The sequence below is a fragment of the Syngnathus typhle genome, linkage group LG11 (genome assembly GCF_033458585.1).
Source record: "Syngnathus typhle isolate RoL2023-S1 ecotype Sweden linkage group LG11, RoL_Styp_1.0, whole genome shotgun sequence".
NCBI lineage: Eukaryota > Metazoa > Chordata > Actinopteri > Syngnathiformes > Syngnathidae > Syngnathus > Syngnathus typhle.
The window spans coordinates 3,579,806-3,596,718 of record NC_083748.1 but is presented as its reverse complement, the minus strand read 5'-3'; the positions used below and the strand labels follow the sequence as shown (position 1 = coordinate 3,596,718).

At 42.4% G+C, this 16,913-nt stretch overlaps 1 protein-coding gene and 1 long non-coding RNA gene across 2 annotated transcripts in view; one reads left to right on the top strand and one right to left on the bottom strand.

Moving 5' to 3' along the window:
- The window catches only part of LOC133162635 (neurexophilin-2), a 34,332-nt gene extending 22,517 nt beyond the window's left edge, over positions 1 to 11,815 (bottom strand). Inside the window, exon 1 of the mRNA XM_061291973.1 lies at positions 11,396 to 11,815. Coding sequence (XP_061147957.1) covers positions 11,396 to 11,449 — 54 coding nt within the window. The 5' untranslated portion in view covers positions 11,450 to 11,815. The remainder of the gene's footprint in view (positions 1 to 11,395) is intronic.
- Positions 11,816 to 11,846: 31 nt separating this feature from the next.
- LOC133162636 (uncharacterized) lies at positions 11,847 to 14,469 on the top strand. The gene is made up of 3 exons (XR_009716255.1): positions 11,847 to 11,947; positions 13,866 to 13,993; positions 14,086 to 14,469. It is a non-coding gene; the product is annotated as an uncharacterized LOC133162636 (long non-coding RNA).
- The last annotated feature ends 2,444 nt before the right edge of the window (positions 14,470 to 16,913 follow it).

Here is a 16,913-nt window from a genome sequence, read left to right as displayed (position 1 = left end):
CCCTCATTTTAAAGCAAAAAAAATAATTGTGAAATAATTTAACTACCGTTTTTTTCCGTGTATAATGCGCCCCCATGTATAATACGCACCCTAAAAATGGCATGTTGATGCTGGAAAAAAGCCTGTATCCATGTATAATACGCACCCAATCTTTTTTTTTTTTTAAGTCCCAATGATCGTCACACACGAAGGGAGGCAATGGGTCCCATTTTTATAGTCTTTGGTATGGTCTTAACTAAGCTGGATGTATTTTTTTTTTGTTGGCGTTGATTTCTCCGACTGCCCGTAAAGGCACCACCGCGATCAGTGCGGACATGTGAAAAAGGCGTGCGGACATGTGAAAAAGGCAGCTCTGTATGGGAGAGACGTTGAAGAGGAATAAAAACACCCTTGGAAACCAAAACTTGCCCCTCGTCGTGACTCGGAGCCGCAACAAATGTTTCGGATTTGTGTAGGGTACATTGTGAGAGCAAACGAGCAGGTGACTGAGCAAGCGTCTGATACAAGAGCATTGTGTTCGTATGGAGCGTGTTTGAAGTGAACAGCTGAGAAGAAAGGAACAAGGCAAAGTGTTGTGAAATAAAATATTACCTGTAATATGCATTTAGGTAGAGAACTGAAGTCTCGCTCTTTATATAGCTGACGTGTCTTTTGGCATCCGTTCTGCGCATCTGTAATGGCGGCCTCCGTATGATATCCGGTTTGCGATGGAGATTAAAAACCAAACAATATTTGACAATAACACACCATCAAGGATTGCACCATCGCATCAAACGATGTGTTGTCAATTATGAATTTTACTGACTAAGTGTGTTGGGCAGGATGGCTGAATGCGATGCGCGATTGACAACAAACAAGAAGAAAGGTGATTTCAAGTTTTATTTCGAGGGAGATTTGTCATGTCTCGTCCCCAGTTTTGCTATGTGTCTAGGTTGCCATAGTTTCTGTTCGCGTCGCCCCTCCCTTCCTGTGTCACCTCAATCAATGTAACGTGTTTTGTATTTAAGTCCTGTCTGCCCCTCGCTCACCGTCGGATCATTGCATGTGTTACTGTTATGATGTCTGTTTGGTTTCTGTTCCTGTCTTTGGTAATGTCACCCTGTCTTTTTGTTCCACGTCTTTGTCGGTCAGTCCTGTTGTTGGTTTTGTTGTACCATGATTTTCTTAAAAAATAAAAATAAATTAAAAAAAATTGTACCCATGTATAATGCGCAGCCCAGATTTTAGGACAATAAATTAGTGAGATTTTGCGCATTATACACGGAAAAAAACGGTATATGTTTTTTCCTTTTAATTAATGGAAATATAATACTACATATTAGAATTGTAATTTACATTTTTAGTATCATATAATAACATATGGTTTAACATTATGTGCAGGACATGGACAAAATTTGTTTGTGCACGACGCAATGAATTTTTGCTAAATTTGGACTGAGCAGCCTGCAGACACATTCCTGTTGTTACATTTTTAAGTTCCATTTATTTTTCCTCATCTTTGCCACACTACTAGTGTGCATCAGAAAATCAGTAAATAAGCCAAATTCTTACTCGCTTGGAATAGAAAGTTCACAGTCAGCGCACACTCAAACACAACTGTGTGTACTTTTCATGCATCCAGTCATTACATTAAAATAGAAAGTAGTCTGGGAAGTAGCACAAAGATGAGACGCAGCATGCTTCTTCCTCGGGAGAGGGCACATTCGGCAATGCGCTGACCAACGGGGCCGTGGCTTCGCGCCACCGCTGGCGTCCCTGACACGCCCCGCCCCCTGTGATTCATCATGCATGTATGAAACAAACATCGGGAGCCAAGAGTCCCCTCTGATGTGATCTATTTCCAAAAGATGCACTCGGCCTCCTGCTCAACTGCGGCGAAACACAGGGAAGGATTAGCACACGGAGTGCATCACAAAGATGACAGGGGACCCCTCAAAAGTGGAGCAACACCAGTGGACGCGTCCAAAGTAGGACTGACCACTTCAAACCCTGAGCCCCCCACACACATCCTTCCATTCCCCCCCCCCTGCTTCTTTATTTATGAAGCCATGCTAAAGAGGGCAACACATACCAATACTGAAACACTGAGACTACATTCGATGATGTCGACAAAACAAACTCAAAATTGTGGTTCATTGTTTACATCCCCTCAATCCCGAGGCAATCTTTTTTTTTTTCTGTGCTTTTACATTGACGTTTACTTTAGAAATATATTCGAGGATAGGTGAAAATTTGCAGTATAGACTGACCACTTTTAAAAGTTTTCAAAATATTTAAAAACACACCTACAACTACTAAAACACACCACTTCATTTAATCACATCATTATTATTTGTAATTATTTATTTATATTATTATGATGTATTTATGATTCACTCGACAACTAGTAACATGTTCAGTTGTGAGCGTGATGATAGATGAAGTTGGGAAGTCTCTCCTTGACCCCACTGCCACCCATCTGCACATTGCAGGATGTTTTCCCCCGTTGGCACCGAGCACCACTGCCACAACATCAACGTCCCTTTATCAGATTGAGAAGAAGATTCACTCTCAGGTCTTAATACCTCAAGTGGGACTTGTTTGTCATCAATCCACACTACCTTGTCTATTCCACTTTGGCCACCGCGAGCATAATCAAGACCACTCGATTAAGGCTTTGTTTTTACCTCGGGTATTTGCACATTCACTTGAAAAAACAAAGGTTCTTTTTTTCGGCGACGTCTTGATTATAGTCCGTCGCAAGTCCTTGCGGCAAACCAATTACCAGGAATATTTCCAAATTGATTTCTTTTGCAGCCTCCTCTGGGCCTTTGCAATTTGGATTCTCGGGGCAGCAATTTTCTGCAGTGAGACGTTTAGGTGAGTCACACACGAACACATAGAGATACAATAGCATTGCGGTTGCGCAAATAATGCCGTATTCATTGACAAAGTAGGCCAGGATGCATTTAGATGCTAAGAGCAGATCAGGGCAGGGGCTCGTACGTACGCACAAAAACGTGGCGGAAGCAACTTCCCGTGCTCATATTCAGATGTATCGACTGAAACGACCGTGGGAATGTGCAGTGGTGGCCGCATTTTTGCAACATTGCCTTAAAACTGCTTGCTTAATGCTAATGTATAATGGAAAATGACATTGACATGCTAACAGTTAGTATTGATAAGTTTAAAAGAATTTTAAAGACAAACAATGGTGCAACATCTTTAGACAGATAATGTAACAATACTCGCAGGCATATATTCTTTATCCTCTGATAAAAAAAAATACCAATATAACAGCATCTTACTTAGAGTTGTACGAGAGGAAGACGTACGATTCTAGATTTGTCTCTGCATGACTGTATATTACTGAAAAAATACAACGGTCGGGTCATGTATTCCATATCATATATTTAGGCTTCCTACTATAACTAGTCAATAATTGGATGGTTAGGGTTCCCATTACTGGGGAATTTTGGTAAGAGTTGGTTATACTGCTGTTCAACTTTATCTGAGCCACTTATTTCTGCCATGCCCTCATGCAGTTCTAAAGCTGGCAGTTCTACAGAGACCCACCATTGGCAGCTGGGACACCAGCTCCAACTGCGCCAACCACATGAGGCCCAAGCAACAGCTGCAGAGGCCTTCTTCTCCTGGACTAAAGGCAGTCTAGGATGTTCTGATGTGGAGCCCAGCTTCTTTCTCAGTTTACCGAGGTCCAGGATAGGACAGGGAAAAAAGAGAACCGGGCCTTGGGAGAGATAGGGACAGTGTGAGCATAAGTATCTCAGCCAACACCTCTCTTGGGAGGGCAACAATTGGAGGGATGGGGCCTGGGCAGTTGCTCCCCAGTGTGCTCAATTTACTATTTGAAGAATAAAAAAAACAACAACAAAATCCCACTTGCCAACTCATCAACCCGACAACAAAGTAGGAAAATCCCACAATCAGAGCACAACCAGAAAAGAATGAGTTGATTAAATCCAATGAATAACTCAATTTTACACATCTACAAGTCAGTGGAAAAAAACTCAGGAATATTAATGAATTGTTTTATAGATCTATTCATGCATTTATTATTTGGGTTATATTTTATGTATTAATTGATCAATTTTATCTTTAAGCCTAAACATTGTGACTTGATCAAAATTAAATACAAAAGATTTTAAAATACATATTTTAAAAAGAAAGTTTTTTTCTGTGCAGCACACCTGAAAGTCAACATTTTTTATTTATTTATTTATTTATTTATTTATTTATTTATTTATTTATTTATTTATTTATTTATTTATTTATTTATTTATTTATTTATTTATTTATTTATTTATTTATTTATTTATTTATTTATTTATTTATTTATTTATTTATTTATTTTTTTATTTAAAGAACACAATAGTGCTTCACTGTTTCTGTAATCCTGCTACATTCTCAATGGAGAGTTTAGTGCAGTGAGTGCACCATTATGTTTGTTGGCCGACGCACCAGACAAAAGAGAGGAACATTAACTGTTTGTAATTAATATCCGTCTGTTGAAATAAGTGACATAAGACTGATATTATTTCCTATATATGTACATCTGCCTACGAGAGAGCTTGAGCATCCTTGCATAAAAAAGTCACGCATGACCATAATTGAATTCAGCCAGCAAAACACTTGCAATGCACTGTGCTGTAATTCGCAGCATCGTTTTACATTCATTTGTATAAAAACCCAGACGAGAATGAGTGGGTGTATTCATAGCGTCAGCCTCTCTACATTTCCATATTTTCCTTTCCAATATAAAAAGTCTAAAAGAAATAAACTTCCGCCAACATTATTTGCCTTTGTATGAAATCCCACCAACTGGAATTCACAAGCAAGTCAATCCACAGCAAAACAAGACGTCTCAGACAGCCGGAGGCCCGTCTGAAACTAAAGATGGGAAAATAATATAGCACTTCTTTTTCTTGACAAAATCCTGTTGGTTCTTTGGCTGAGTACCTTGTGCTATTTACACAGCTTTCACCACAAAGAATATAGAAAATTCAAAGGGGGATGAAAAGTGGTTGGTTGAATGGATAACATTGAAAATGAAATTAAAATGAACATCAGTCTAGTTCACCAAACAAAAACAAAAAAACCTTGTATTTTGATAGTTGGAACAACTTTAAAAGAAAAATATTGACATTGACACACAGCAAAGTGAGCAGTTTGTTGAATTGCATAACATCAAATTTGAGTTTGCTGCCTTGAAAGTTCACTCAACGTTTTTTCTTTCCTTCCCACCATAGACTTTTAACAAAATCCATCACAGGACAGACATTGATGAAATTGATAAACGATTTACTGTGTCTAACATGATTAATCCTAAAACGACCGTAAAAGCAACAACCACAAAAGAAATAAAGCGATGTTACTGCGCTAATGCAACAACAACGTCCACCGGAAGCTTGGTTGGACCTCGTTGAGGCCGACTGAATAAATGCGTGTGACCTTCTGAATGTGTGTGGATAACAGAAAACCTTTGTTTTAAACGTGGCATGGCAGTATGTTTTCTTGTGCTTGAATGTAAGGCGGAGAAAAAGAGGGGCATAAGAAATAGCATATTTTATGGAAAGAAAAAAAGGAGCATATTCTGCAAGGTAAAAAAGGCATTTTGTTTTCAAATGAACTACAATTATTTTACGGATGATGTCACAATGACATTTCCTCGGCAACTCGGGGCAGAGAGTCGTGCAGCCCTACATGGAAGCGAAAGGACACACACACAAGACGTCAACTAATATGCTTATTTTTACACTTGAGTGTTAGTAGGAACGCAATCTGAGGTGAAGAAGAGAAAACCAGATACTCTGATAAATGACGAAAGGAGAAATAAAGTCTGCTGTAATTACTAATTACAATATTGGATGTGATAAATGAGACATTTTAGAGTGAAAGCACCACAGATGATAAGGAACCAGCAGTCGTTTACGGAATAGCTCACCTGGATCGCTGGTACCAGGTCCTAGAAATTTGATCTGAAAAGTATCTACTGTTACATATGGGAAATTACAGGGGAAAAAAAATACATAGAATTCATCATTGCTGGGGACTTCAACCAAGCTAACATGAAGACTGTTCTCCCTCAATTTTACCAACACGTGGATTTTCCAACTCGGGGTGAGGACACTCTGGACTTGGTTTACACAAATATAAAAGATGCATTCAGAGCAGCCCCCCGCCCCCACCTTGGCTTTTCAGACCACCTGTCTGTAATGCTAATCCCTGTTTACAGATCAGATCAGAGCAAAACCTACAGTGAAGCAGGTGAGGGTGTGGTCTGAGGGGGCCATGGAGGCGCTCCAGGACTGCTTTGAGTGCTCTGACTGGGACATGTTCAGATCAGCAGCAACATATGACAATCAGATCGACATTGATGAGTATGCCATGACTGTGTCAGCCTACATCAACAATTGCACCGAGGACGTCAACACCACTAAGAACATCATCACCCGAGCCAACCAACGACCCTGGTTGACTGACTAGGTTCGTCATACGCTGCGAGCACGGAACGCGGCCTTCAAGTCTGGCGACAAGGAGGCACTGAGGACAGCGAAGGCCAACTTGAACCGTGCCATCAGGTTAGCGAAGCGAAGCCACAGTCATAAAATCCAGGATTTTTTCCACGACACCAATAACACCAGGAGCATGTGGCAAGGGTTAGGGTTAGGGTTAGGGTTTGAGGCACTGAACGGCACTCCGGCAGTTAAATCTGTTCCCCATCAGGAAGAGGAGGCACTCTGCCTTGACTCAGGCAACGTGTTGAAGACTCTGAGAGGAGTCAACCCACGTAAGGCCCCAGGCCCTGATAGCATACCTGGGCGGGTGTTAAAGGAATGTGCAGGTCAGCTGGCTGGTGTCATCACAGACATTTTTAACATCTCGCTGGGCCAAGCCAAGGTGCCTGTATGCTTCAAGGCTGCCTCCATCATTCCGGTGCCAACGAAACCACAAATCACCTCATTCAATGACTACAGACCTGTGGCACTGACTCCCATCATGATGAAGTGCTTCGAAAGGCTGGTCAAAGACCACATCGTCTCCAGACTCCCCCCGACATTCGACCCGTTCCAGTTTGCCTACCGGAAGAACTGCTCTACTGAGGATGCCATCTCCTCCGTTCTTCACCTGAGCCTGGCTCACCTGGAGGAGAGGAACACCCATGTGCGTTTAACACCATCATTCCACAGCATCTGGTGGGAAAACTGGAACGCCTGGGCTTCAGCACCCCCCTTCGGAACTGGCTGCTAGACTTCCTCACCAACAGACCTCAGTCAGTCCGGGTCGGACAGAAGACCTCAGCACAGGCTCCCCTCAGGGCTGCGTCCTGAGGCCCCTGCTGTTCACCCTGATGACACACGACTGCGTCCCCAGGTTCACCACTAATCACATTGTGAAGTTTGCAGACGACACAACGGTGGTGGGCCTCATCAGCGATAATGACGACCTGGACTACAGAGAGGAGGTGGAGCAATTGGTGGGCTGGTGCAGAGACAATGGACTGATCCTGAATGTGGAGAAGACGAAGGAGATCATCGTCGACTTCAGGAAGAACCAGCCTCACCACGCTGCACTGATCATCAACAGCTCAGCTGTGGAGGTGGTCAGCAGCACTAAATTCCTGGGGGTACACATCACAGACGACCTCACCTGGACTGGGAACACCACGACACTGGTCAAGAGGGCACAGAAGCGCTTGTACTTCCTGCAGAGAATGAGGAGAGCCCACCTGCCCCCACCCATCATGAGGACGTTCTACCGAAAGCACCATAGAGAGCATTCTGACGAGCTGTCTCTCGGTGTGGTGTGGGGGTTGCAGCGCCTCCGATTGGAAGAACGTAGGGAGAGTGGTGAGGACAGCAGAGAGGATCATCGGGGCTCCTCTTCCCTCCATTCAGGACTTGTCATCCCAGCGCTGCGTGTCTCGAGCCCGAAATATTATTAGTGACCCATCACACCCCCACCAAGGCCTGTTCTCCCTGCTACCCTCTGGGAAGAGGTTTCGCAGCATCCGCTGCAGGTCCACCAGGTTCTGCAATATTTTTTTCCCTACTGTCGTCAGACTGTTGAACAGTCAACTTAGCATTCCTCTGCGCACTTTGTAAATACTGTTTTTGTTTCCTTCACGGCTGCGCTTTATATTTATCTTATTTATCTTATTTCATATTTATATAGAAATGTCACTTTTTATCCGGCCAAAATATCATTCCTTTGTCGAGAGCCGTATGCAACGAAATTTCGTTTTGTGTGCACCGAGTGTTTACAAAATGACAATAAAGTCTAAGTCTAAATCATGCATTTTTTTTAACTGATAACAAAATTTCAATTAATAAACATCTCAAAACTTAATATTTACTCAACTACCAAAACTTTAAGTATAACTTAAAAGCACAACAGTATTGAATTAAACTAAATCAAACATAAAATAGCAAAATAAATAAATATGTGGGTTTTCCCATTGACTGCTAGCAATGTTTTTCAAACAAAATAGGTGTTGTCTTTACATTATTATTTTTTTGCAATAACTACTCTGTAAGGTTGTCTCCGATGGGCCCAAACCACAATTGCCACAAATGTAAAATCAATTCAAACCTCTCAACGGTACAGCAGACATGCAAAGCTCAGAATATCTCAAAGTATGGCATACACAATTTGTTTTTAATTAAATCCATATTTTCATTAAATAATCATCCATCATATTTCTGGCATGGAGGTCTAATTACCTGACAGACACTATCTGTATTGCGGCGTTATATATGTGAATATAATATACCCTATGTCATCTTCTCTGCTTAATTAAACAGCCGCCGTCTCTTTAAGGCTGATGGAAATAAAAGCTGGAGGTGAAATTGTTCATGTTACAAGCAAATGGATTGTCAAACGTGCCACGGGGGGGAGAACCAACACCAGACACGAGGGAACCTTCCAAAGTGGAACCATCCAAATATCCCCAAAAACCTTTTCAGCCATTGTGACTGAAAAACAGTTTGGCAGTACTTGTAAAAAATTAACATTCACGCTTAAATTAACATTTTTATGTGGCCTGTATGTGTTTTTGTGACTGCAAATACATTTCGTTGCTTACTGTGAAACAAACCATGGAACAAATTATTAAAAGAAACAATGTTTTCCCTTTGAAGCTTAAGGATGCATGCATAAAATTTGGGCTGATCTTTGCGGTAAATGTAATTGCCTGTGTCGTCACCATTCCGCAGATTACATATCAAATCTCCGGGTCGAATGAGCATTAACTGTCATTTACACAGATTACAGTGCTCTGACTCTACAATCCAGAGGATGTGCACACTTTTGCACATTATTTAGTTTTATCGTTTTTTTTAAATAACATATTGGTCACATTTATTTATGTATCTATATATAATCATAAAAATCTGGCAGAGTGGTGTGTAGTACATGTAATGAAATTAAAGTCACTCACAAGATATAATATGCCCGTGGGTATATTCACTTGCTAGTTGTTTTAAGAGGAGGAGGAGAAGGAGGAGGCGAAGGAGGGAGGGAGGGAGGTACTCTGGGGGGGTGATAAGAGGATTTTGTCAGGTTGAGATGGCGGCTAATGCTATTGTTCCTAACGGGACCGCCGAAACAGCAAAGAAGCTTTTCTCACATCTTTGCCACGTAGCGTTGAGCTGTTGGAGAAGATACGCTTTGAAAAAGCACAAGGTGGGAAAGCGCTGGAGTCAGACGCAGGATGATTTCAATAAAGACTACTTAACAAAGTTGACTTCATGTGAAAACACCAAAACATACTCAATTTAAACAAAGCTTGGTAATAGATCACAGCATTTTACACACGAGTATCAATTGGTATTTTTGTCCGCTATCTCAGTACAGCGGTGCCCTGAGATACAAAGTTTAACCCATTTTATGAAACGTGCTAAAATTAAACAGCAGTCTGGGGTGAGAACGGCAATTCCATTTCAAAGAGAAGCTAAATCAAACCACATTTGGCTGATGCTCACATTTCTGCACTCTCTCTTTCAACTTTTCACTTCATAATCCTTGCATAAAAAGTAGACCACCTAAGGACACAACTCATCTTATTGTCAACCACCATCAAAACATAAAAGTGAGGTGGGGGAGGCATAAAAATACACTGGACCTCCCCAAAAGCAGGTCTGACGTAGCAACATGAAATTTGGGAGACATGTCTGCCAAAAAGACACCGGAAGTCTACCAGTCTGATTTTAGGGCCCATTCCCAGGCAAAAACTGAAAAAACAATCTGCATACGGGAACAGACATTCTACAATGGAAGAAAAAAAAAGCGGCTACATCAGCCATGGACAACTCTCGACTCACACTTAACATATTCAGTGTTGCTCTCTTCTCTTAAAGCAGAGCCAATATTTGGACGCGGTCGTCAATACTTGGAAGTGCTTGGAATTCTTGACAGTCAGAAATCAAATTATCCATAATGGAAGCTGGGGGGGGGGCAAAGTGGGAAAGATCTCTTTTCAGAACATATATTTCCAGCTCATACACACTGCTCCTGGTCTCTAGATTTTAACTACAGTCAGAAATTGCCCAATGATGATATAAGGGCGCGCGCGGATACACACGCGCACGCACACACATTCAGCGGCAGAGCCAAACTAAACTCCACTTGAGCAGTGGTGATGCAGAGATAATAAAACAAGCCAGCGGCACGTTCAACTTCAGAAGAAGGGGGGGGGGGGGGCTGAGAAATGAAAGGAAGTTGCTGCCAGTGCAACTAGATAAATAGATAAGGGGGGTGAGCACTGCTCTACAGTACGCAGCACTCGGGGTGCCCACACAGAACAGTGCAGACATTAAAATTATATACGTTTTGGAAAATTTCATGACTAACATTGTTCTAAAAACATTTTACATACAGTGTGTCTAAAACAAATGTCAAATTGCTCTAATCTAGATTTACACAATATTCTATATTTCTATAGCATGTGTGACCACTGCAAAATTATGTTTATGCCAACAGATTTCTACTGAGATACTTAAACATTTTTTTTGTGAACGTCACTATGACTGAAACAGAAGCAGCAAGCAGAAATGGCCCCAAAGTTCATCCTAATCTATTATTTGATCTTGCAGCGCGATATAGTATTAGATAAAATGTACACAACTGACGTGATTCTAAACACAAACACCGACTAGAGAACCAGCCCTCCACAATAGTTGTGATGATTAAAAACTTGGGATGCATTTGTTATTATACACACCCAGCAGAGCGAAGGCACACATAACAATCAAAGTTGACAAGTGTTTGATTAGATTACATATTTAAATAAAACCCAATCATTGGACAAGCCAAATTAAAGGTAATAATGCTTTGGGTTATTTTGCGTATTTACGCACAAGCCTTCCTACGCAAATTGGACTCTTTTCAAACTCACCTTACGCAGGATCCACTGGCAGAGGACGAGCGCGGTCCATCCGAGCACCTGCATGTCACCTTCCGTTCACAAACGCAACTCAACGCCTCCTTTGCACATACGCGAAGGCAAAAAGAGGAGGAGGGTGGAAAAAGCGCACAGCGGCGGTGGCGGCGGACTCCGGGCAATCCCAGCCGCTACAGACAGCCGGGGTGACAAGTTTGCTCAAAGTTGTTGCTGCTCCTTTGCGCGCGTTACTGGATTAAAACTTGTGTGTCTCGTTGCTCCTCTCCGCCTCATGCGCAACATCCGCGCTGTCTGCCTGTGCTCATTGCCGGACGTCGTGCGCCAAGTTTTGCGCGCAGAAGTCCGCAAGTTACTGATGTTTGGTAAGGAGTGTGCGTGCTTCCGGGGGGGTTCGGCTTGTGAGCGAGCGGCTGTTGTGAGGAGGAGAAGATACTGTACATTACCTCTTACGCTACCTCCTTCCTTTCTCTCCTCCCACCTCTTCCTCCTGCTCTCCCTCACTCTCTACGTGCGCGTCACAACCAAAGGGAGTGCTGCCTTTTACGGGTAAGCAAAGATTCCGCTTAAGAGCAAGCAAGACTAGCAATTAATGATCATCATGTTGCCGATTTTGCACTAGACAAGTGGGTTCTTGAACTTTTTTCACCGAGTATAACTCAAAACAATGCTTCTTCACGTTCCAACAAAACAAATAACTTTGATCTTAATTATAGGGAAATAAAAGTTATACTTCAGTTACACTTGTCAACAATGTTTATCTTAATTAGCAAGGCAAGTCAACTTTTCTATTTTTTGTGCCGATTCAGAATCGCGCTTGCTGTTTCGGGTTTTAATAATAACAATACTAATAGCAGTAATATAATACCTAATATAGTAATATAATGAGCAATATTTATAAATTAAGGGTTAAGTTCAGCAACTGGTGGATTTACTTCCCAGATTCTTTATACACATGCTGCAAAGGCATTTTATAGGTCGATTTAAAAATAAAAAAATAAAATCTCGACAAGATTAAAAGTTAGATACGATTGGCGCTAAATCGTAAAGAAAATGTGGTGTGCATATTAAATGCACTCCATAGTTAAATACAACTGAACTGTACTCAGGCAGTGATTGTTCCGCTTACCACTAGAGGGAGCCTATGTACCACATTTTGAGAATATTTGAGCTAGAAGATGGCATCTATGGCATATCCATCCTCCACACCCCTCCATCCATCCTCCATCCATCCTCCATCCATCCTCCATCCATCCTCCATCCATCCTCCATCCATCCCTCCATCCATCCCTCCATCCATCCTCCATCCCTCCATCCATCCCTCCATCCATCCATCCATCCATCCATCCATCCATCCATCCATCCATCCCTCCATCCATCCCTCCATCCATCCATCCATCCATCCATCCATCCATCCATCCATCCATTAGATATATTGTCATTGTTGTTGTTCACAGATGGCATGTAAAATTGCTAATGTGAAATGACTAGCCGAATGCTTGTGTGACTAAAAGTAACCAGTATAGCAGAAGTGTGAGTGTGTTTTGTGTGTGCAGTGAGTGACACAGTACTGCCTCCCTGTGAGACAAACTGTCACTGCAAACAGGCTGCTAATTACTCACTGCTTAGACCGCTGTGTGCATATTGTCTTTATTTTGTTTAATTCCAGGCACCAAAATCGCTTATGATGCTCTGACTCGAATCCGGATCTAATTGGACAGTGGGCAACTGACCTTGCTACACTTGCCAAGAGAAGGAATTTTCTTCTTTCTAGAACTTTGCTTTGTCGTAGAAACTGGCTTAAGAATTAAGACTTGTCCTCTAAGTGGTGAAACTCCTCTTTCCAAAGCTGGACCACACATCTGTCTGCTGTAAAAGCATCAATTTCTTCATCTCCTCTCAAGCATGAGCGTCTTTCAAACGCAGTGGAACTCCAAGAACGTAAACACGGCTGCCCTCGCTGTGATTTGCAGGCCCACAGCGGTAGGCTGTGTCCTTCACTCGACAAATCTGCACACACGCGCACATTCGCTCTCTTGCGAGTGCAATTTCATGATGCACATTGGAAGTGGCAGGTGAATTTCGCTCAGCTGCTCCACGTCCCTGTTCCACTTAGCGGCAACGTCGGCGAATCAGCTCGACGCAAATGAATGAACAAGAATCTCTGTATCAACCCTCACAAATATCATCCGGCTGCCATTATTCTCTCTCCCCCCCAGACAGACATCTGCGGAACAGAGGTGGCAAACATACTCACACTCTGTACTTGTGTATAAATGGATTGTGGTAAATGTAAAAGTTTTTGTTCAGCTTCAAATTAAGAAGCACAGACTGAAATGTTCTTAATACAGTATAGAAATAAAAATGGGGCACAATGAAAACATTTGTTTTTCTAATGCTACGCGCTAACTAACATTAGTTTAGGATTTCATGCTATATTGTGACTACACTTGTATTTTTATTTCAGGTTAAAAAGAATCTTGCAACAGTATCATAATGCCAACAGGAAGGAATATTATCCAAAATGAATTCCTGGGAATAACACACCCCAAAGCAAATCCGCACATGCTTTATCGAGAGGTACAATGCTAAGAGGTCAGCTGGCAGTAATGGAGCCCTTTGTGTGCGGAAATAGTTATTTCACAACAGCCGTATAAAACCAACCGATGATGTTTTCCCTTCTGCAGGGGGCTTCAGAATGAAGAGCGACGGAGTGAGCAAATGAGTGTCGCCGGTGCGCAGCATTGTCATTCAAATGTGTTGTTGCAGGACAAGGGAATGGCGCAGGGGCGCTAATGGGGAGCGTGGGGAGAAGTGGAATAATTGGATGGTATGACGTGCACCGGGACAGGACGTAATGTGCACGTGGATGGAATTGTGTGACGGCAGTGCTGCGTGGACGAGTACGCGGGCGGTGGTGTGAGGATAAGGACAGTGCGGGAATTGTCATGTATCGTGTTGTAGTGGTATTTAGTGGGAGTAAATAAACAAATCTAGACAAAATATTTTTATTCTCAAACTGCAAAGTATATTGATTGTGGTTTATTTCAAATGTAAATAAATACCACAGACGCCAAGGACTGTGTGCTGATCGATCCAGTCCGGTGTTATTACTCTGTGATTACATGTCAGTGTTTACATTACGCTGTGTGACCTCAACTCACAAATCGCTGATGTGTCCAAATGAGATGATGTACAACATCAATGCCAGTTGGCAAAAATACATTTTTGTAATATATCAAACTCCAGTCACACCAAGGCTGTACACATAACATCCAGTATGTGCTAATGTAACTCTAAATCCATGTCATCAACCTGTCCACTTCTGGAAAACAACTTTTGATTTGACCATGTCTAACTATGCCCATGACTAGAGTTTTCTTTCTTTTGGTACTCTTGAACATGCAGTTAGAAAAAGCGAGTTTGCGTCGCTGTAGGAGTGAACCAGAGGCGTAGCCAGGAATTTTTCCAGTAGGGGCGCACGCCCACAGGAAAAAAAATCTAACATCACCCACACCGTTCGCTGATCGCTAAAACAACATCCGGGTCCGGGAGGCAATGGTGAATGGATAACATCGCGCACATAGAATAGCGCAAGCACATTCGCGCAAGACCGAAAGAAAAAAACGGCATGAAAATGAAGAATCGAAAAAGCTCGATTTTTTTTCAACCGGGGCGCAGGGAGTCCCCCTTGGCTACGCGTCTGGAGTGAACACAGCTAGCATCCTGGCCCGTGAAATTTGATGCACGCTGTTATGTTTATGAACAAAATGCATCCACCACATCCACCACACACGTTCATGGAGCTCAGAATCTGTCTGCCTGTGCGTCGATCAAATCCACCAAAATTGTGTTACACACCAGTGCCACAACTTAGACCTACTTTTAGCTAGTCTAAAGTGTAGTTTACTTTGAGACATCAAATTTACAGTTGCTCCACGGCGTATAAAAAACTACAAATGCACTCGTCTGCCAAATCCCAAAACATGGTCAATTAGACTTGCCCTGGCAGAAAAATTAGGATACTCCAATTTTTCACTGAGAGCATGTGCGAAAACAGAGCTCCACAGCAATATTTTGCGGTCACAGCTTCAATTCGCCACATGACTGTAGTTCTTGATAGGTCAGTTCTTGAACGTAATATTTCTGTCTTTTTCTTTTTTGGAACAACAAGGGAGCTGCTTCAAATGAATACTCTCTCTCTCTCTCTTGGACAAACTTCAATGGTTGCTTTAGCTTTTGTAGTCCGCTGTGAGAAAAAGAACTGCCAATCCGGACAAAAGTCCAAAAAATGACAGTCCACATTTTCCTTCTTCAGAACAGCAATGGGGAAACTGGCAGAACAGGCACTAGTACTGTAACGTGCATGGGTAAAGAAAAAAATGATGTGATTGACACAATGTACCTTCATCATTAGCAAAACCATTTTGCACGGCGAAATGTTTTTGGGAAGGTGAGCATACACTGATCATGCCAGAAACCATCACTCGTGTTAGGTGACAAATATTTAAGCCTGGTCTGAGGTAACAATCGCTAAAATGACGTTGTTGTCAGTCGACTGTTTGTAATCCACGGTGTTTTCATCGATAAAGAGGCGATAAAAACGAGTTCAAGCGGCTATTGTTCTACATTTCCAAAAATAATCAAGAGCGCAGGAAGCAAGCAGGACCTGTCGGCACTCTGCAATTTTCCATCTCGCGCACACACATGCGCACGCACACACACACGCATGCGCACAAAAACACACACACAATACCAAACACACACTCAAGCAGCTGCTCGGCCCTCCTTCATCCCCACCTTATTAAGATTCATATCCCCAAAAGGTGACTTCCTAGTTGGGCACAGTGACAAGCCGCCACCCCTCGCCAGTCAGCAGCCTGGAGGTATGTAGTCGTTGTGACAGGTAGCTACGCTCCCCTGGGACTCCCTTTCTTGGCTTTCTGTGTGTGTGTGCGTGTGTGTGTGTGTGTGCGTGCGTGGCCAAGACAAGCAAGATTATCAAGTCAAAGATGACCCCTGACATAAGGATCTCAAGGGACTAAAGATTCTTTTTTTTTTTTTTTAAGAGTTTTTTTCTCTACCTCCAACCGACCCGCTGTGGTCTTCATCCTCTGACCCCATTACAGCTCCACCCCCCCGCACCTCTTCATGGACTTTTTTTTGCTGGAGTATTTCCCGTGTGAGCCGTCATGCGGTTTAAGCAAATTGGCCTTTGTATGGCGTCGTATGGCCATTGTGCTCTTTTGGTGTGTTTGCATTGGCCACCTGGAGGCAGTATTAAGGTATCAAATCCTCTCAGCTCATTAATATGACACTAATATTATTTGTTCTTTGCGCAGGTTAAAGAATACAGAATTATAGGGTTTTACTTTCTGTCAACAGGAGTTGCGGCGTCATTTGTATTTGATTTTTTGCTTAAAGCCGTCTAGCCTGCTTTTCCGTTGAAAATCGACATCGATTTTGTAAATGCCTGTCTTTCCGTTGAAAGACATCTATTAAATCTGATGATTCA